The following is a 20,212-nucleotide window of genomic DNA, read 5'->3' on the forward strand; positions in this document are numbered from 1 at the left end:
GTGCTGACTGGAAAAGGTTGAGCATCCCTACAGGGATCTAAGGATGAAGGAACTGTGGGGGTGGTTCAGGTTTTTGAGGTGTAGAGGTTCCAGGGGATTTTATTGTGGTTTGACAAAGCCCTAAATAGGTCTTGTTGAATGGTTGAGGAGGTGTTATGATTCTGAAAAGGGGTTTCAGAGGCACTGGATCTGTGAATGAAGAGGTTCATTGAGGTTCTAGAAATCCTTCAGGGTCCGTTTCAGAGGTTCATGCCACTTCAGGATGTTTCAAGAGATGTTACATGTTTGGGGTATTGGTATCTTTGGTTTTTAAAAGGCTTTAATGGGCACAGAGGAGGTTTTATATCTTGTGTAGGAAGTCTTAAGGGTCCCTAAAGGTGTTTTTTAGGTTGACAAGGCCTGATTGGGTCAAATGATTCCCTTAAAGGATCTTGGGGAATCTGAGGGTAATTGTAGGAGGTTTGAGGGGTCTGTTCTGTGGGTCTAACAGGTCTTTAGGGTCCAGCCAGGGGTTTCATGTAGGGCATGACGAGATTACATCAGTCATGGTATGGGTATGTGGCGCTAAGGTATCTTTGCAGAGGCTCGAGAGATTCCTGAAGGAGTCTTGGGGTTTTTTTTAGTGGGTTGGTCTTAGCGATGTCTAAGAGGTCACTGTTTGCTGTATAACTTAAGTTGTCTTTGAAGAGGGCCAAGATGTCTGTACGTTCTACAGGTGAAGTGGATCTAGAGAGGTTTGAGAGGTTCTAGAGCTGCCACAGGAAGTCTTTCAGGATGTTTTAGTGGCTCCTGTGGAAATTTTAGGGCTCCAGGGTTCCCACAGATGTTGCACAGGTGTATTTGATTAAGTAGGGCCTCGTTACCTCTGAGGAGCTTCCAGGGTCTCTAGGGGAAAGGACTTCAGCAGATTAGTGAGCAGGGAGATTGTTTCTTGGTTTCTTTTTCCCTGAAGATTTTTCCAGGGACTCTCTTTGATTTCACAACCACCGCAAATAAGGTCGTGAACGGGGGCTGGGTCTTGGTGTCGGGGCTTTTTCTGCGTCATATCTCACCAGCTCATCTCCTCATCCGAGCTCACAAACATTCCTCTGTCAGCCTCCGTCCATCTAACTCATCACATTACAGAGGAATTCAGCTGACTTCGTCTGAGCTGTGAGGAATGTAGAACAAGCTGTGTTTATAAAAAAAAAAACAAAAAAAAACTTAAACACAGTGAAAGATTATCGTCCAAACTCGCTGCTCAGCAACACAACAATAACTGACACAAACACATAGACAGAAATCATGTCTCGTCCTTTCTGTTGAGACGAGCAGAAACACAGTTGACAACGTCCAGTGAGGATGTGTTGTCTCTGACCTTTGACCTCTTTGTTGTGATGTCACTCTAGGAGCTGGGAAGCCAATTCTGCCATTTAGCTCCGAGTAATTCTTTCTGTTAAAAACCCACAGATATGAATGGAATGTAAATACCACCCTGAGAAACACAATATCTTTTTCTTACCTTTATTTATCCTGCTTCATAATCACACAGTCGTCTGTTGTTGGCCACTGAGCAGCTCAGCTTTATTGTGAAAGATTGTGAAAACTGTGCCTTGCTTAAGGGACAATTACTCAGCATTTAATGACTCAATCATTCTGCAGATCAGACGTGTGGCTCCAGATTACAGCCAGAAAACTGTCGCCCACATTTCCTGATAATAGACAAAGTGAACATTTTATTTATGTTCATTTAAAATGATTGTATGTAGAGAGGAAGAAGGAAGTTTAATGGGTTCTCTGAGAAGGATCCAGAGTATCTGAGCAGGTTTCTTCTTTCAGTGAGCAAGTGCTCAGGCTTTCAAAGCAAGACGGACGTTTCTCTTAATAGGTCTAAGGGTTCTCTTCACAGGTTCTACATTTCTTTTATCAATTCTGTTTGTTTCTGTGCAATATGTAAGTATTGTTTTCTGGGCAGGATTTTCTGAAGACTTTCCAAGTTCTCTTTGAGCAGGTTCTGAGGCTTCATAAAGAGGTTGTAGAGGGGCTTGGAAATGTTTTGGGGTTCCTTAATGAGGTGACACTAAAATCCCTGAGGAAATGAGTAATTTCTTAAGCCCGAAGCTTGTCTGCTTTTAATTATAAGACGTTTTAATCCTAGGTCATTGGCCACCCAGTTGAGGGTAAACTTCATGTTTAATTTACATGTAGAGCTGATACTCTCTGGGCTGTCAGAGTTTAAATGAAACTCAAAACCCTTTGGACAGTCTCAGTATATATGGTAGTTAAAATGAAAAGTGTGACTGCCTGGACATTGGGAGCAGCACCGTAGAGATTGCAAAGGCTTAACCGGACAATGCTGTATTATTTTACCCATAAGCAGCTGTTAAGTGTAACTATATCTTACCTACGGCAACGACAACCTTAGGTGATGAATGCAGACTGTTGTGTGACTGGCTGAGTTAGTAGAATGAGAATATTAAGAAAACACAAGACCACTGTCTGCCTCTCCTCGACCAGACACCCGCCGCTTTCTATTTCCTCTGTAGGGTCAAAGGTCAAGGCTACACCACTGGTATCAAGTAAAGACTATAGTAGCTCCACTGGGTCTGGGGAACACTGCGTCAGTAAACATAGTAGTTCTAGTGATCTTTGAGGAGGTTCCAGGTTGTGTGAATACCTTCAGGTCATTAAGGGGGTTCTGGTTATTCCTGTGTTGGTGCAAAGGGTTTTTGGAGGTCCTTAAAACATCACTGAAAGGGTCTTTCAGGGTTCCAGTCTCAAGGTGTCTACCTAAGGTTCTATGGTTAATCTGGAGGTTCTTTCTGTCTTGATGTTAGAGGGGTTCTATTATATGTTCTAAAGGTCTTGGAGGTCCTTATAACATCATCGAAAGGGCTCAAAAAGTTGATAAGGTGTTTCTATGCTGTGTTAGCACTTCTATGAATCTTTGAGCTTTTTGCATCATGGGTGTTCTAAGTGTGCTTGAGAATGCTTTTGTGCTTTTAGAGAGGTTCCACTTTTAGAGATTCTTCTCAAAGTGTCATGTAGTGGGTTCTAAGGGTCTTAAAGGTTAAAATCTATTTAACAAGCGATGGGGGTTTAATTAAAAAGGTATCTGAGGCTTCCAATGGGTCAGTGAATCTGCTGTAGAGCTACTCTTGAGGTTCATCTGGAGGCTTCTGGAGGTTTGGGAGATCAGTGAAGGGGGTTATAGACTTCCTTAAGGAGGTTCTGGTGAGCACACATAGTGTTAGTGCTTCTTAAGGGGGATTTGTAGTCTTTAACAGGGTTTTCTGAGAGTTGTTGGGAGTTTCCCAGCTTCCCTGAGAGTCACTGGGTTGTTTATGTTAAAGTGCCTTTGTTTGGTAATAGGACACAGTGTGTAGGTTCTGACTAATTGATTAGAAAGCTGCTGCTGTCACAAGAGAAGCCTCTCTGACTTTGACCTCTCCTTGTGTGTGATATCATACACTGGTGTCCCTGCGGCTTTTTCCACATCTCCCATTTTCAAACTGCTGTCGAATGAAAAACAGTAAAAACCTGCTGCTTGTGCTGAAAAACCTTTGATGCTCACTTTCTCCCTCCTGTCAGTTTTAAACTTTCATTAGGTCACAGTCAGCCTCAGATAAACCATCCATCCATTAGCTGTAGCTATAAATGTGATATGGTAGTGTTATCTTTTCAGCCATAAAACAAAAAATCTATTTTGTCACAAGAGTTTTCAGTGTAAGAGCGTTGTGTATTATAGAAAACAAAACTGTCTGGATCAGGTTTGCAGAAATGAGACAAGTCTAAAAGTGGTTGTCAACAGTGATTGTTTTTCCTTTTAAGTCAAATAGTCAGGAACTTATTTCATTGCATAATAGCTGCTGATTAAAAAAGGCAAAGAATGAAAGGAATGGGGAAGTAGAAAAAGAAAGAGAGAGCGTTTTTGTGTTATGTGTTGAGTATGTAGCACAGAGATGTGATACTGGACAGATTCACAGAAAATGTACAATTCTGGTAATCAAGTAATCAATATTCTGGCTGCAGTTTCTGAAATGTGAGGATATTTTTCAGTTTTATTTCATTGTTTCACTGTTTTCTGTTATTTTATAAACTAAACGATTCACATTTTGATCAAGAAAATAACTGGTAGATTAATAAAAAAGAATAAATGAAAATAAATATTGCAGGCCTATACTTTGCAGCTTTTTATTTATTAAAGTGCCATTATGAAAAAAAACACCTCATCTCAACTGAAAACCTGTGGCTGCAAAAAACTTCACCCGTCGTGTCAAATTTAAGATTTTATTGTGTTAATGTGCTGGACTGACTGGTGAGACAGCATTCAGCTATGGTAACACACACACACACACACACACACACACACACAGCAGGAGGTTATGGAGTTTGTGTTTGGATCGCTGTGAACGTTGCAAACTGACAAAAACAGTGACAGAGTGTGAGGGAGTGTCAGAGAGAGCATCTGTTTGCATGGGAGAGAGAGAGAGTGATGAACCTGTGAAGAGAGAGCGTCTGCTTCGATTCACACATGCTCTTATTTTCTCATGTTTGTCAAGCACTTCTGACTATAACCGTCCTCCATCTTTCTTTCTGTCCGCCCACTTCTCTCTTTATTTTTATCTTGAAATGACAGGGTGCACGAGCCGCAGTTTTCCATTTGACCTTGTTGACCTTTAAGGAGACGTCCGTCTTAAAACAACAAGTGCTCATATGAACACTGAAACAGGATCATTCGTCCTCTCCACACTGGACGTTGAAGGATCATCCCACATTTCTGTTTTGCAGGCAATAAAATCCTTACTGCTTTTTAAAAAAGTACTTAGTTAAAGGTCCAGTTTTTATTTTCAAGTGTTGATCCATAAGAAGATATATTTGTGGTTCATCTCAGTGTAGTTTTACATCTCCTCTCTCAGGCTTCTCTCTGGAGCTCTAGTAACAACAGGTCTGTGAGCCAATCAGAAGAGAGGAGGCTCTGAGCCTCTCTTCTGATTGGCTGACTGTTTTCTGAGTGATCCAATAAAAATAAAGCAGATTTCAGGTAAAAACACTCAGAGAAACCAAATCCTGCAAGGTTTGGATGGTGGGTCCAGGTGGGCGGGGCTTGGTGACTGCTTTGTTGTGACATCACAAAGTTCCAGAAGTCCTGACGGCTGGTTTTAAGGCTCAGTTTCTGAATACAGGCTGTGTGCATTTCTCTGTGGACTGAGGCTTTGATACTTTCACAGTATTAATATAGAAGCTAGAGCTGATCTATAATCACACTACACATGGACACAGACCTTTACACTGGAGCAGCTTTGAGGTTATAGAATGATTGTCGTCATGGTTAAAAGAAACAATGTTTACTGTTGATTTGAAACATCGTTCTGCTGTGTTTATGTTCCTCCCCGACCTCCTCCTAACGCTGACAGTGGCTCTTCATACTGCCTCACCTCTCTTCCTCCTTCGCTCCTCTGGCCACTAGAGGTCGCTGTCACTTGAATGTGAAATGTGAATCTTTTGGGCTGTTTTCCACGAGCAGATTGTTCAGTGGACGTACAGCAGTGTGTCTATCTGGGTCACAGTGGTGAAGTGTGGTTGTGTCTGTGTGACCACAGCGAGTCGATGGCTGCAGCCTCAGGCCCTGAGCTGCTCTGAGTGTGTGTGACTGCAGCTGTACGTTATTATGTAAGGAGCCACTGGGGCTGCTATTATTAGCCTGCTACTGAGGCTCCAGAGACAGACGAGTGTGTGTGTGTGTGTTTGTCTGTGTGTGTGTGTGTGTGTGTGTCTGTCTGTGTGTGTGTGTGTGTGTGTGTGTGTGTTGTGTGTGTGTGTCTGTGTGAATTCAATGCTGTTGCTTTCAAGTTCACATGTTGACACAAAAATAGAAAATGCGTTGGTTGAGGACTCTGTGTGTGTGTGTGTTTGTGTGTGTTTGTGTGGCTATAAAATCTTATCATGAGAAGCTGAAACTCCTTGAATAAACAGTGTGAGCTCATGCAGAGCTGATGCCTTTGAAATCATACAGAAGCCAATCAGCAGCCTCCACAGCTGAGGGCCACAGTCTCTGCAGCTGCAGCTCCTCTCACGGCCCCAGGGTGGCGTCTGCACCAACAGTCAACAGGAAAGTTCTCCACAGCTGAGAATTCCTTCTTCTCCTCACTCATTCCTTCCAGTGACCCAATAAAGACCTTCAGGACCCTTAAAACCAAGTCCGCAACCCATCAAACCTCCACAAAACCTCAGTGCATTCTCAAGGACCCAAGAACTCAGGAGCGATCAGGCGTTACCTGACTCAGTCCACCACCCAGACCCTGGTTACCTCTCGCCTCGACTGCTGCAGTGCTCCTCTGGTGGACCTCTCTGTGTTCAAGGATCTCTTGAAGACTCTCCTAAGACCTTTAACTGGCTCTTACTTTGCACTTTCTCTGCACTTCTTGAGCTGATGTCCTTCACTTATCAAACAGATGTAGAACTTATTCTCCTATCGCTCTGAAGCGTCAGTGATGTGATGGATGGATTCTGAGATAATGGATCCCTGACATTTTGAATCTCTCTTTCTTTAGTCATTTAGCACCACCCTTTGTGGTTGTCTGATTGACTTTCAAACCAGAAATGTCACCAGTCACTTCGTACGGAGGCTCAGGTTGAGGGGCCCCTGACTCTTGGGGCCCCGTGGGCCTGATCTTGGGAGGCCCGTTCACTGATCTATACGTGGGTGTGAATGACTTCCTCTACCTGCTTCCTGACTCCGGATGTGTAATTCATGTGTGAGTCCTGCAGGGGGCGCAGGTCTGTCCTGAACCTGTGTGGCTGTCAGATCCCACTGACCTGAGTGACCTCACCTCTCCACCAGCAGCCAATCAGACGGCAGGTAGTGTTGATTGATGTTGTTTTTTGGAAGATGAATCTAACCAGACTGCGCTTCTGTGTTCTCTAGGACTGCTTTGAAGATGCCTACGACCGGATCCCAGCGTGAGTACAAACACACACACACATACAAGCATGGTGTGTGTGTGTGTGTGTGTGTGTGTGTGTGTGTATAAAGATGAAGATCTCTCAGCAGCGCATCATTTCCTGTCAGACTCTTTCACATTTAGTCACTTCCTGTCTTGCTGTTTTCATTTGTGGATTCATTTTCTTTATGTGTGTGTGTGTGTGTGTGTGTGTGTGTGTGTGTGTGTGGTGTGTGTGTGTGTGTGTGTACAGGGCGTGTCAGATGGATCTGCAGACAGCCATCCAGGAGACTCAGTGTGCTCTCAATCTGGTCCTCAACAACAAGTTCTCTGAAGCCCTGGACCTCCTCAAACCATGGTAACCACGGCAACATGTTTCTCTGTGTGTGTTTGTGTTATGTAATACAAACATGTTACCTATCATAAACACTACTGTACATTGTGTGTGTGTGTGTGTGTGTGTGTGTGTGCGCGCGCGCAGGTGGAAGGACAGTATGTACCATGCGTTGGGTTACAGCAGCATCCTGGTGATGCAGGCGACCATGACGTTCGAACACAGAGACATCCAGACTGCCATGGCAACCATCAAGGAGGCGTTACACACCTGTCAAAGGTGAGACTGTTTGAGTCTTTGAAAACACCAAATATTTTCTACTGGTGTTTTCACACTGGTGTTTTCTGCCTCCTGGAAATAGCCATATCCTCGTTCTCTGAAGGTTCTCTAACACACTTCCTGTAAATGGCGATCTGCAGCTCGTACCGTGTCTTTCATCTTCTAAAATCTAAAGTCTTCAAACTGTTTCTCCAGGTTCAGGAAGAAGAACTCAATGGTTGGATCGTTGTCCAGTCTGATCAGCAAGCAGTCCAACCTGCAAGAAGGTACATGAACACACACACACACACACACACACACACACACACACACACACACACACACACACACACCCTGCCGGAAGTGCAGCTAAGAAAACGGAAAACAAAACCAAAACCAGCAGGAAGTCAGTGTGTTGTGTTTGTGTGTTTGCAGAGGAGATGCATGCAGAGATCTGCTACGCTGAGTGTCTCCTGCAGAAAGCCACACTGACATTTGTACAGGTTTGTTTCATCCGGAGTGAACCCTTTAAAGCTGCAGTTCTTCCGACGTCCACTAGATGCTGCTCACGTCACTTCTTCTAAATGTCTTTTTCTTAAGTATAGCGTTACTGAAACACTATTAAAGGTTAAACAGGGGAGCATATATGTGCTGAACTGCCCGGTTTTAGCCGTGCAGTTCCCAACCGTTTAAAATAAAGTCCACTCACTTGTGACCCCTTATCACAGTTTGATCACCTCAGTGTGGACATGAGATGTGATTTGTCCAATTTGAAAAGTGAATTTCATTCTCAGATTGTTTGATGTGAAGTATTGTATTAGAGGCATTTCAAAAGTATCTGACCAAACAATGAAGTAAATCTAAACACTTCAAATCATCACTTCAGAAACTTCCTCCATGCTACCCAAGTATGTATTATTTTGCATATTATACCCAATACACACTTAATGGGACTTATGGCTGATACTGACATGTTTCTACTGAAGATGCTGTGGATAAGGCCGTAAGCTAATCGAATAAGATGTAATTATTCACCTCTTTCTCTTTTCCAGGATGAGAACATGATCAGTTTTATCAAAGGAGGCATCAAGATTCGAACAAGCTACCAAATCTACAAGTGAGTGATCGATTCAAACCAAACGTAAAACATCTTGCTGGACTGATGGCTACAGATGTTCCCTTGTAAAATATTTGCTTTTAAAGGCTTTGTGACGTAGTGACCACGACCGTCTTTGTTCATTTCAGTATAACTGTGTATGTTTCATGTCGTCCGATAGGGATTGTCAGAACGTGATGAATGTCACTCAGAATCTGGCCGGCCAGTCTGATGCGTTCAAACAGTTTGAGGGCGGAGTCAAGCTGGGCATCGGGTCCTTCAACCTGGTGGGTTTTTTTGTTTTAAAGACAAAGCTTTGTTTTATTCCCCCTGCTGTCCCAGAGGGGAGGAGTTTAAGTGCAACAGATTTTCAGTCACATCAAAGTTTTCTGTCTTTTCTAATGTTTCGGTTCTGTGTTGTGTTATGACGCTTTGTAGCAATTGTATTTGGTGTCTCAGCCAAATGAAGGGTTTAAGAGTTGGTTGTTAATGTGATTTAAGCCAGTAAATGAGTGTGGGGAAGGTAACCACTTTGTTATTTGTTCTTTTCTATTTGTTTATCTGTTTTTTTTCTCTGTCACAATTAGACGTATGTCATCAGCATATTGGCGAATCAGAGCTATAGACGTAGCTGTAGAAAGTACACACAATCTGATCAATTTAAAGTGTAATTTCACTATAATGTGACAATATTCTCTGTCTCTGTTTCTTTAGATGTTGTCTCTCCTCCCTCAGAGGATCCTGAGGTTGTTGGAGTTCATTGGATTCTCAGGAAACAGGGTGAGTTCAGCCTCTGAGGTTTTCTTAATAAGAAAAATAATTATTCCACAAGACGTTTAATTATTGAGTTGTTATATTATTCACTTAAGAACTTATGTTTTGTTTTCATGTCTTAACCCATCCTCTGTTTCTGCTTCCTTCACAGTAAAAGTGTAATCCTGAAGAAAGTAATTTGCATTAACAAGATTTTCTTTCTATTTCCTTGCAGGACTTTGGTTTGTCTCAGTTGAGGGAGGGGGCCTCCAGTCAGAGTTTGCGATCGATCCTCTCCGCTCTGACTTTGCTCTTTTACCACACATATGTTTCACTGATACTTGGTAGGAAAACACAGACACTTTTGCCCTTTTTCCACATATTTAACACCCTTAAGCTGAACCACAGTCATCTGGCTCCAGAGCTGTGTCTTAATTTTTGTTGAGCAATTCTGGGGTCGAGTGTTGTTCCAATCAGAGGCTTTTTGGTACATGTACTTTCTCTCTAATGCATGGAGTATTAGCTGTAAAACTCTGGTCCTCAGGTAGTTTTCATACTGTCAGTACATGAGTACAAGTAGGGCTTCTGTGAATGGGATCATGGTTGAATATAATGGTGCTCATGTTGTGTTTGATAAGGAACTGGGGAGGGGAACCTGGTGGAGGCTGAAGCTCTGCTGGAGCCATACCAACACAAATACCCCAAAGTAAGTCAACCACAAACACAACCACACAAATGTCTAATTTGGCCAAAATATCTCAAATATAGTCTCATGTGATAGAAAGAAAAAGAGAAAACACTTCTGATAACCAACAGTTTTGGTGTTTATGTTTTAACAGATATGAATAAAGAACATTCGGTTTATTTTTTGTCTCTCAGGGCTCCATTATTCTCTTCTACTCCGCTCGCATCGCCACACTGCGAGGAAACTTCGAAAAGGTCTGAAACGCATGCACACAATTCTGCTTCTTCACTTGTGGGGACCCTCATGGACTCTCACTAATACGTTCCCAATCCTTCACTTTTCCAAAAATGTCCTAACTTTTTTAAATAAATGTCCCCAAATCATTAAACGTCCTCATTCTCTAAAACAGTTTCCATTCATCAAGAAGATAGAAGTAAAAGACCAAACAAACAGCAGCAGCAGCCGTGTCATAAGACATAAAATTCAGATATATCCTAAATGATGTGTCAAAAAAAAAGAAGAATTTCATTTCAGTTATGAATTTTAAGCTTTAATAATTCTTTCATCCCTCTCTTTCTGTTTGGACCTTGGCCCTGTGTTGATGTTGTGTTGTTGTGTAAAGTGTTATGTGTGTTTCAGGCCCGGGCCAGGTACGAGGAGTGTATCAGCAGCCAGCAGGAGTGGAAGCAGATCCACCACCTGTGTTACTGGGAGCTGATGTGGACCCACTCCTACCAACAGGAGTGGCAGCAGGCGTACCGCTACGCCGACCTGCTGTGCAAGGAGAGCCGCTGGTCCAAGGTACGCACGCACAAATTCAGAACATCGCACGCGAGATCGACACCGTATAACTACATTTCTGCATTTCTGAAACTTTTTTTTACTTGTTTTAAAAGGAAATTTGAGGATTCATAAAAAAACAGATTAGTTCATTAAGATTTTCTTTTGATCTTTCTTGAAGAAGCTGGTTTTCATTTATTTATTTCTAATAAGGAATGAGCTGTTATTAATTAAAACAGCTATTTACAAATGCTTTGATCATTAAGAGATGACTCTTCACGAATGCATTCGTCTGTGGAGGGAAGATAATACGGCAGGACTGTCGGCTGATTCAAAAGTCAAAGTGATTCTGTGTCTGTGAGCTGACTGAGAAGTTAATCCCCATCTCCACTTCCTGCCCTCTGCAGGCGATCTACGTGTACCAGAAGGCAGCCATCCTCAGCATGATGTCGGAAGAGGAAGTGAAGAAGACGGGCGAGGACATTGTTGAGCTCTTTAGGTCATTCAGTCAAATTTTCACTGTAAAAAAGTCTTTGAGAAAAATACATTTTTAGAACGTTAACTTTGGTAAATCAAGGACGTGATTTTTGCAATGTGACTATATTTTCAGACAGAGATATTTTTCCAAGAGAGAGGAAACACTGGACTTAGATTCATCATCGTTAGCGTTAGCAGCTGAGGAATGAACTGTGCCAATGAGGGCCCCCACTTGTACAAACGGGTGTGTTGGTGTGTGCAGGCAGGTGGAGGGGTTGAAACAGCGCCTGGCGGGGAAGTCGATCCCCACGGAGAAATTTGCAGTGAGGAAGTCCAGACGCTACAAAGCCGCTAACCTCATCCCCCTGGTCGTCCCCGCACTGGTATTCACACGTACACATCCTTCACACTCAGATAAATCACCAAGAAACGTTGGGTGTCTTCAACTGGGCACCAAACTTTACGTCAGTCCATTTATTCTGATGAGGCTGGTATTTAAAAGTAATAATTGAAGATGTTTTCTCTCTGTAGGAGATGATGTACGTTTGGAACGGTTTCACCATCGTAGGGAAGAGAGCCGACTCCACCGAGGCCCTGCTGGTTACCATCGAGGCGGCGGAGGAGCGGCTACGCAGCGACCCCAGTGAGTTAAAAAACAACACCGGAAATTTCTTCCTGTTGTGTTCACACCCTTGAATGTTTGTATGTTGTTAACGCAAAGTCAGGACAGTGTTGCTAAGTAACTCACTCTCTCGCTCCATCATTCAGGCCCATCAGAGTTTCATCCAGACGACAGCTGTCTGGTCCAGATGTTGAAGGGCCTCTGTCTGAAACACCTGGGCAGGTTACTGCAGGCTGAGCTCTGCTTCACACAGGTTTTGTCCAGGTAACACACACACAAACAGGTTCAGGTACTTAAGTGTTACTGTTTATCTTGAGAGCGGGAAGATGAACTCTCCTATCTGTGTTGTTGCTTGTACTTTCAGTGAGAGTCGTATCAGATATGATCACTACTTGATTCCCTTCACTCTCTATGAGTTGGGTCTGCTGTATAAACAACAGGGAGACTTCACCAAGGCCACCACCTACATTGAAAATGCCAAGTAAGTATATATAGATATATATATATATACCTTTTAAACACCTTTACATATCTTTTATATACCTTTATAAATCTCTATATATCTTCAAATGTCACATGACGGCTCGAAAACTGATTCAAAGGTTTAAAAATGCTGGAAACACGGTGCGACTTTGTGGGTTGTTGAGGCGGATTGTGGATTGCTGAATTACACTCTAGAGAATTTATACATTCATTAATTAATTCATGCATTCATCTATCATTTCATTCATTTCTGCTTCAAGGAGATTCATGTGTTGGTTGGTTGTGAAACATTTTCCTGACTTTGACCAGCAGAGGTCCCTGTCGAGCTCTGATTTGAAAAGCTGTGTTGAAAGCTTCACTGGTTCATAAAAGCTTCTTCACCATCACTACTTTATAAACCTCTTTATATCTTCATATACATTCTTTAAACGCCTCTGGATACTTTCATACACCTTGACGTGCCTTTAACCCGCGAAGGTAAACAGCCTGTCCACAGCTGTACTGTAAGGATTATGTGTTAAAGGTATTAAATGTAAAACTCATATTGATTTGAGGTGAAAACATCTTCAGTAAAAAGGAGGAATTAACCCTCCTGAGTGCAGGTTCAGATGTTTGAGCTAAAAAAAAGTGTCATAATAACATGAATCCTGTTGATTTTATTTAAGTTTCTGATTGATTTCTTCATCAGGACAAACTACAAGGACTACTCCATGGAGTCCAGACTGCACTTCAGGATCCACGCGGCCCTCAACAGCCTCAAAGGATCCCCTGTCGGCACTCCGTAACACTCCCAACACCAGTCAAGCTGCAGCTGGAAACAACAGCGTATGAAGCATGAATTCAGGGGTCACCCCCCCGACAGTTCAGCTGAAGTGAACGAATCCGTTGTGACTGCCTCGTAAAGAAGGAGCTTAGGTGTGTTTGCGGGGTTTTGGGATCACGTGTCCAAATGGACTCGGTTTTTCTTCATCGCTAGCATCCTTTATTTTATGTTATCTTATTTTTTCCTTATTTATTTTTTCAATAGCCTTGAAATATGAGATTATTTAAGCTTGTACCTCCTCTCAAACGGTACTTCCCATTAGCATCTGCCAGAGGTTTTACCGGTGGATGCGGAGCCATGGTTCATGGTTCTGACATCTGTTACTAGGAAACAAATCATGGCCTTAAACTAAAGTTGCAGCTCATCCGAATGCTCTCGTTGAATACGTGTATTTCTAGGATAGAATCATAAATACTGATGGATGTCAGGTTGTAAACCGTGTACTGATGCAGCAGGGAGAGGTGTGTGTGTGTTGGGACACACAGGATTCATGCTTTATATTTCCTTTAGTTGACAATGCATCATGCCACACGTGCACACGGTACACATCTGTGTCCGTGCACACGCAAACCACAGCCTTCTCACCAACCGTGGCTTATGCAAACACACACACATACAGTACACACACAGATTAATACACACAAACGGCTGTAAACGCACACATTTAGCAGCAATATAGAAGAACTCGTGCTGTTACTTCTGAGTCATCGTGTCGGTCGGCGTCCATGTCGTAGTTCTCGTGTTTCTCAGAGGCAGAGCAGCTTTTCAGGCATCTACAGAATGATTCCCAGATGCTACTTCCACATCTGGACCGGGATAACAGCCAGAATCTGCTGTCAGTCAAAGTCAATGACAATATTCCTGGTTCTGTTCTGCATTAATTTAGATCTTTTTATTCCTGAGCGCTGGCGACAGTCAGAGCGGCAGCCATATTGTTTTTAGGCTGTCCGTCCATCCGTCTCATTCTCGTGGACTCGATATCTCGGTAACGCCTTCACCGAACTCAGCATGAACATTCACTAGGACTCGAGGGTGAACTGATTAGATTTTGGTGGTCAAAGGTCAAAGGTCACGGTGACCTCACAAAACACTTTTTAGGCATAACACAAGACAAACTCACATTAATGGTTCATATTTGATGTGACTCTGGATAAACAGGGATCTAATGAACAACTGGTCTGAGTGACAGAGGCAGAAAACCACGATACTGTCCATCAAATGTAATGGTAAATCTGTAGGGGACGCCGCCACTAATCCCAAAGGTCAACGCTGTCGAGACAGTTTTCTGTTGGTCAACCGCACAAATATTCATGTCAAAGTTCACCACATCTGAACTCATTTGTTCAGCTGTTCAGTTATTACCCGGCCCGAGGACTGTGGTTCTGTCTTGGCTGAAAGAGGTGATTTCTTCACACAAAGCAGCTCTGTCTTTGAGAAATGTCTGCGCCACTAAAACTACACTCAGTCTGCGTTTGCTCAACCTTCTGTTGACAAAGTCAATAAAAGAACTGAAGGCTTTAGATTCATCTCGATGGTCGTCCTGTTTCCAGCTTCTCACGTTGTTACTGCTGTAGACGTATGGCTTTGGCCAACTTCTTTTTTCTTTTTTTAATATTAAGTAGTATTCTAATATATACAGTAAATTATGTAGATCACCAATATACATGAAGAGCAGTTTTAATATCTATTTATGTACTGATGAATAAAAAAGAAGCACAATCGATGACATCCAATCCCCACTACCAATATTAAAAAGAATAAAAATGTCTAAAGAGCTTCAAGAAATGTTTTACATGACCTGTCCTCATTTGGCTTCGAGTAGTTTGATACTATTTACTATGATGTATATTTACCAAAAAGGTTCAGTGGTTTTATACACGGTGGGAAACTTTCATCTTTCCCCCAGAGTATTGTTACAGATCATGTTGAAATCAATACATCCGATAGAACTGTTTTTACCGTTGATTTGACGAGTTCTGTCGTACGGTCCCAAACAACAAATAAGCAGCAGTCAACTGCTTCCACTTTAAACATCGGGCTGAGCACCATTTTTCCCGTAGGTTCGAGGCCAGGGTTAGGGTTCAGGGGTGTCGAGTCCAACTTGAACAAAAGCAACAGCGGTGAAAGTTAGCCTTCTCCCTATAATGAATGTATGAATCTGAAGACCAAAGTATATCTGTGTCTTTCTGTCTTTTGTTTGCTGGGTGTGTATTTTGTGCCTATCGGTGTCTGGGTGTAATTTCCTTCATGTCTTGGTGTGATCTGAAACTTTTTTTCCAAGCAATTTAATTTTGCAAAGTGCAGCAAATAATCAGGAGCTTGTTACAGATAAAGTCACTTTATTGAGTTTTACTCAAAAGACCTCAGTCCTGTATCTAAGAAAGAGGCAATAAGTACTATCGTACGATGTCTGATCAACTGCTAATGCTAGGAAACTTCCAGCAGAGTTTTTAGCTAACATTGATAAAGGTTCAGGAAAAAAAAAAAATTTGACTCAGTGTAAAGATTAAAGGTGAAGCAACATTTGTTTATATGATCGGTTGATCAGTTAGCTCTTAAATGATAAGAAAAGACACCAAAATCCTCCATGTGCAATAAAACATTGATTTAACAAGAGTATATGCAAATTTAGCGCCAGACTCCTAGCTTAAACTATAGTGTTAGCATGTTGCCTGTTGTCACTAATCATAACATAGCATGCCAATATTTTCATCTTGTGTCAAAGAATATGATGCAATATTAACACAGTGTGTTACTGTCAATATGTTAGCATGGTATTAGCCCCGGTTCGTCTCTCATGCGTTATTACCAAAAATCTGAATCTGTTGATCTTTCAAAAACCAAGGGAATCTTTTAATAACACTTGCTGCATTTTCAAGGTATTTCCAGAATCATAGAAAACTCTTCTGTCCTTCTGAATAAAAAAAATAATGCGCCAACCACATACAACAAAAGATTTTTAACCCATTTCCCACGTTGCTGCTCAGTGTAGGCAAAATGTTAGCCAGAGATTTATTTAATGCAACAAAATAGAGATACAAACACATTATTGTAAATGCAACTAGAAAATAAACAAATTTAATATAGACAAATTTTTCATTTGTGTCTTAATTGAGCAAGATAAAGGTTACGTTATTTGTTTGTTAAGAAGTGGAGTCGCAAACTTGGGAAATATGCGGTAGAATAAAATCATAATACATTTTGTCAGACGACAAATGGAAGGTGTCTTTATTGATTCTGAAAATAAGTTGAAAACAGCAGTAAGTGTTGTTGTATGACCTGACCGGTGTCTTTACCCACGCTGATCTTATTGAGTGGATTAAGTATTGACCAGATTGATCCGCATTGAACAGATCTGATCGTAAAGGATCAACATAAACAGCATTTTTAATGTGGATAAAATTCTGTGTTTTGAGGTGAATGTAAATGTTTTAGCATGACACCTACAATCGGTCTTACTGCGAGCTAGATCAATGTCACACAACAGACTGTTGTGTGCTGCTCCCAATCACAGCGCTCAATGATAGTTAGTTTTTTATCATTTAACAGGTAAGCTGATCAACATCACTCCCTTAAATATCACGACCTTTTATCATCACAATACTCACGTTTCATTCAGTTGCTTATGTCAGTGCCTCTGTGTGTCTGTGTATAAACTGTATTTCTAAATAAGGTTTTCCATAGGATTTGCTTTGCATGTCAATCTTAAATATGTTTAATCTTTTTTTTTTTATTTCTAATACGACACATTACTGTGTTATGTGCTTTACGGCAGGAAAAGATATGTCCCAATATTACTTTATGGTTATATGGTTAGAGATGATCCACGTGGTGCAATAAAATTAAATCAGAATAATTGTTCATTTTGAGTGATACGGCCTTTTGTCTTTTTTCTGCCACTGTTTCGCTTTGTGTTAGTTCGTCTTTCAACCTGTATTTATTCATTCTCCAGCCTTAAATATTAGATACACAAAAGAAGAGACAATTTTCTTGTCATTCATATACTGTAGTGCAATTTGCGTAGCTTAAAGTTAAAGTCGTCACACCGTGGTGGATCGTCAATAAAACAGCATTAAGAAAAGGAAGAAAATAACTATCATATAAATGTTTTTTGTATCCCTGGCTGCCAAACAGAAAAGACAATTCTTTTAAAGAAACATAATACTTTTCATGATCTTTGCAAAATACAAGCTACAGCTGTTTCAACTGGATGTCATCAAGTTATTGTTCTTGACATTATTGCCTGCACACCAAGGACAAAACAAAAAGCTCATACTACCAGAGGAACATTGTTAGGGGGTAAAAATCATGGCTTTAAAAAGACAGCATTCCACTTTCTTTAATATTATAAGTGTTTATAATCTGTACAGCCATAACAGGAAATGACCACCAGACAAATACAGGTAAATGTTCATCACCTGCCAAGTCTCAGAAAATCTTGTGAAACGAGCGCAATGTTTGAGGAGACAAGGGTCAAGGGTTCAGGGGACAGACAAAGGAGAGCTAACCTGAACGCAAACGGTTTTAGCAACTGAAATGAAAAGTTAGCTAAACCAATTTCTTTCTGTCGCTAAAGGGAACATTGAGCTAGCCTAAAAGTACAGGCTGATTTTAATCAAGTTGGGAAAAAAAATGAGATTAAAGCCTTAGCTAGTTGAAGCCAACTGTTTTGTATGCTAACAAAGTTGCTCATCTAAAAATCGCTGCTTTTGTTAGCAAAAACACACTTTTAGTAGCTAATGACCATGAGCCTCATTCGAAACCACAGCAGCAAAGCTACACTACCTACATTAGCAAATATAGCAAACATTTAACTGTTAGCCATCCTAAACCCAACTATTACGCTAGCTGAACTTTCAACTAATCTCAACAAGTGTTTAGCTGCTGAATGAAATGGAATAGTTAGCTAACATCAGAGCAGATCATTAACCCAAACATAAATTAAGCTAACCTGAGCTAACTAATTTCTTTAATAGCTAAACAGAATCATGAGCTAACCTGAATCCAAACCATTCAAACAGTGGGCTCTTTACTAAAGCGACAATAAGGTCTTCTCATAGTTTGTGCTCATTTAACAAAGTTTGATAAGACTGCAAACACGAAGCTGGCGTCTGTAGAACCATGAGTGGAATGGCCTTATACATTTAAGGAATCTGTGGTTGACATAAATGGTTCCTGATGTGTGTATTACGTATTAGTAATGTATATTATAGCTGCAATAGTGTGTTGTCCAAAATTACTATGTGTGCAATACATTTCAAAAGCCATAATTCTTTTGCTAGTTGCCTTTATAAACTCACAGAAGCAAACGGCTTCTTACTTTCTTCCTATTGATTCATAATGTTGGACTCGTCGCAAGCATTCACATATTGTCACCACAATGTCATAGAATTCATGAAAAGATTAATTTTGCCTTTTGCAGTGTGTCTCCAAAAAGCAATATAAAAATATTCTTGAAAAAAGTGTGTATGACTTTATGCCGCCTGACCTCCAGCTTTCCGCTCATATGCTTGCACATGATTCGATCAGCCACAAAGAGATGTAAGACTCTGACTCATCAGCTGATCAGGAATTTCTCCCAAAATGTTCAGATGTGGTGAATGTGGGAACTCTGTTGTTGGTTAATAGTGTGATTAAATGTCTGTTAATGTTCTGTCTCTCCAGGAAAAGTTTGTACCAGCTGATCCAAACAAAAAAAGTAACAGATTTCTTTTGACTGGATTCAAGCAGATACGGGTCTAAACATGTACTGAGAGCAAATTCAACCTGTGTCACATGGAAACTTGTATAATAATGGTCTCCAGTTTGGTTTGGTGTTGATTTATTAACATTATTATTGACATGTAATTCTGAATCTGAACTAATCTGATCTGTCGGCATGAAGTCTCTCTGGTGATCTGTGTCTGTTTCTGTTGTTTCTGTTCTGCTGAAAGAGTTTATATTCTTTGTTCTCGCCTCTCTTCACTCTGGTTTTCTGCTTGCCATGATGAAAAAAATTAAACAATATATACTCACCGTCCATGTTGATTTATTTGTTGTTCAAAGCTTTGAGAACCATTCGACCCATTGAAAATTCCCTTCTTTAAAAACACAAGGATTTTGAAACTCTTTTTCCTTGAAATAGTGTTGAACATTAACTTGTACACATATTTGTATTTGTGTGATGAAATTTCTTTTTATATTGCTGAAATGGACTGCTTGGTTTTCCCTGTGTAGTGCAACAAATTGCATATACTTTACACAACAAGAAAATTATGCAGATATTTACTTGGACTCTGGATGCATGAAAATTGTCCTTTAAACTTGTTTTCTGAGTTATCAAGTAATTCTGCAGTGTAGAAATAGAACATCTAATAGATTTAAAATGTTTTCCTCCCAGAAGGAAATTAATTTAAGTCTGGTGTCAACCTATAATAACACATTGTAACTAATTTGTTTATTTTATTACGTATTATTCATCACAATTTGTAAAGTAATTAGTTACTTAAGTTATTAAGTAAAGGTAAAGGTAGCAAAAAAATGGAAATACTGAGGTAAAGTACAAAGCTGTACTTTAAGGAGTGTTTTGTAAGTTCTGCTATCGCTACATAGCTAACGTTAGCATTAGCAGTTGCCAGTCTCGAAGAAATGTGGCAAGTTCAGCATCACATTTCTTTTCTTTACTCACCAACAGCTTCTCCATCAGCGGTAAGCAACCCTCCTGTTTTGCATCTATATGAAGTTAGCATGCTAACCAACTAGCCCCATTAAATTTAGCTAAAATCTCTGAATATTGTTTATGTTTAGTTAACAAGCTTTATATTCCTAATATGTATCACGAGGGTAATTAACTACAATTGTGGATGAAGCCCTGTCCACCAGAGGGCAGCGACACCTCTCCTCATGTAGCTTAACCAGCTGCTAACCAGGGTGTCTTGAGTATTTGTTGTGTAGTTTGTGTCCTTGCTAAACTTTAACATTTATGACTTATGTATGACC

General features: G+C 40.8%; 1 protein-coding gene across 1 annotated transcript in view; it reads left to right on the forward strand.

Annotated features, from left to right (window-relative positions):
• LOC130164277 (tetratricopeptide repeat protein 39B) overlaps window positions 1–19,249 on the forward strand; it is a 22,688-nt gene extending 3,439 nt beyond the window's left edge. The window contains exons 3-20 of the mRNA XM_056368913.1: window positions 6,908–6,942; window positions 7,177–7,281; window positions 7,405–7,536; window positions 7,732–7,802; window positions 7,951–8,018; window positions 8,568–8,632; window positions 8,793–8,898; window positions 9,326–9,391; window positions 9,600–9,708; window positions 10,003–10,070; window positions 10,244–10,303; window positions 10,689–10,850; window positions 11,237–11,328; window positions 11,569–11,689; window positions 11,838–11,949; window positions 12,075–12,192; window positions 12,293–12,409; window positions 13,100–19,249. Of these exons, the coding sequence (XP_056224888.1) occupies window positions 6,908–6,942; window positions 7,177–7,281; window positions 7,405–7,536; window positions 7,732–7,802; window positions 7,951–8,018; window positions 8,568–8,632; window positions 8,793–8,898; window positions 9,326–9,391; window positions 9,600–9,708; window positions 10,003–10,070; window positions 10,244–10,303; window positions 10,689–10,850; window positions 11,237–11,328; window positions 11,569–11,689; window positions 11,838–11,949; window positions 12,075–12,192; window positions 12,293–12,409; window positions 13,100–13,196 (1,704 nt within the window). The 3' untranslated portion in view covers window positions 13,197–19,249. The remainder of the gene's footprint in view (window positions 1–6,907; window positions 6,943–7,176; window positions 7,282–7,404; window positions 7,537–7,731; window positions 7,803–7,950; window positions 8,019–8,567; window positions 8,633–8,792; window positions 8,899–9,325; window positions 9,392–9,599; window positions 9,709–10,002; window positions 10,071–10,243; window positions 10,304–10,688; window positions 10,851–11,236; window positions 11,329–11,568; window positions 11,690–11,837; window positions 11,950–12,074; window positions 12,193–12,292; window positions 12,410–13,099) is intronic.
• The last annotated feature ends 963 nt before the right edge of the window (window positions 19,250–20,212 follow it).

The sequence above is a fragment of the Seriola aureovittata genome, chromosome 23, assembly GCF_021018895.1.
Source record: "Seriola aureovittata isolate HTS-2021-v1 ecotype China chromosome 23, ASM2101889v1, whole genome shotgun sequence".
NCBI lineage: Eukaryota > Metazoa > Chordata > Actinopteri > Carangiformes > Carangidae > Seriola > Seriola aureovittata.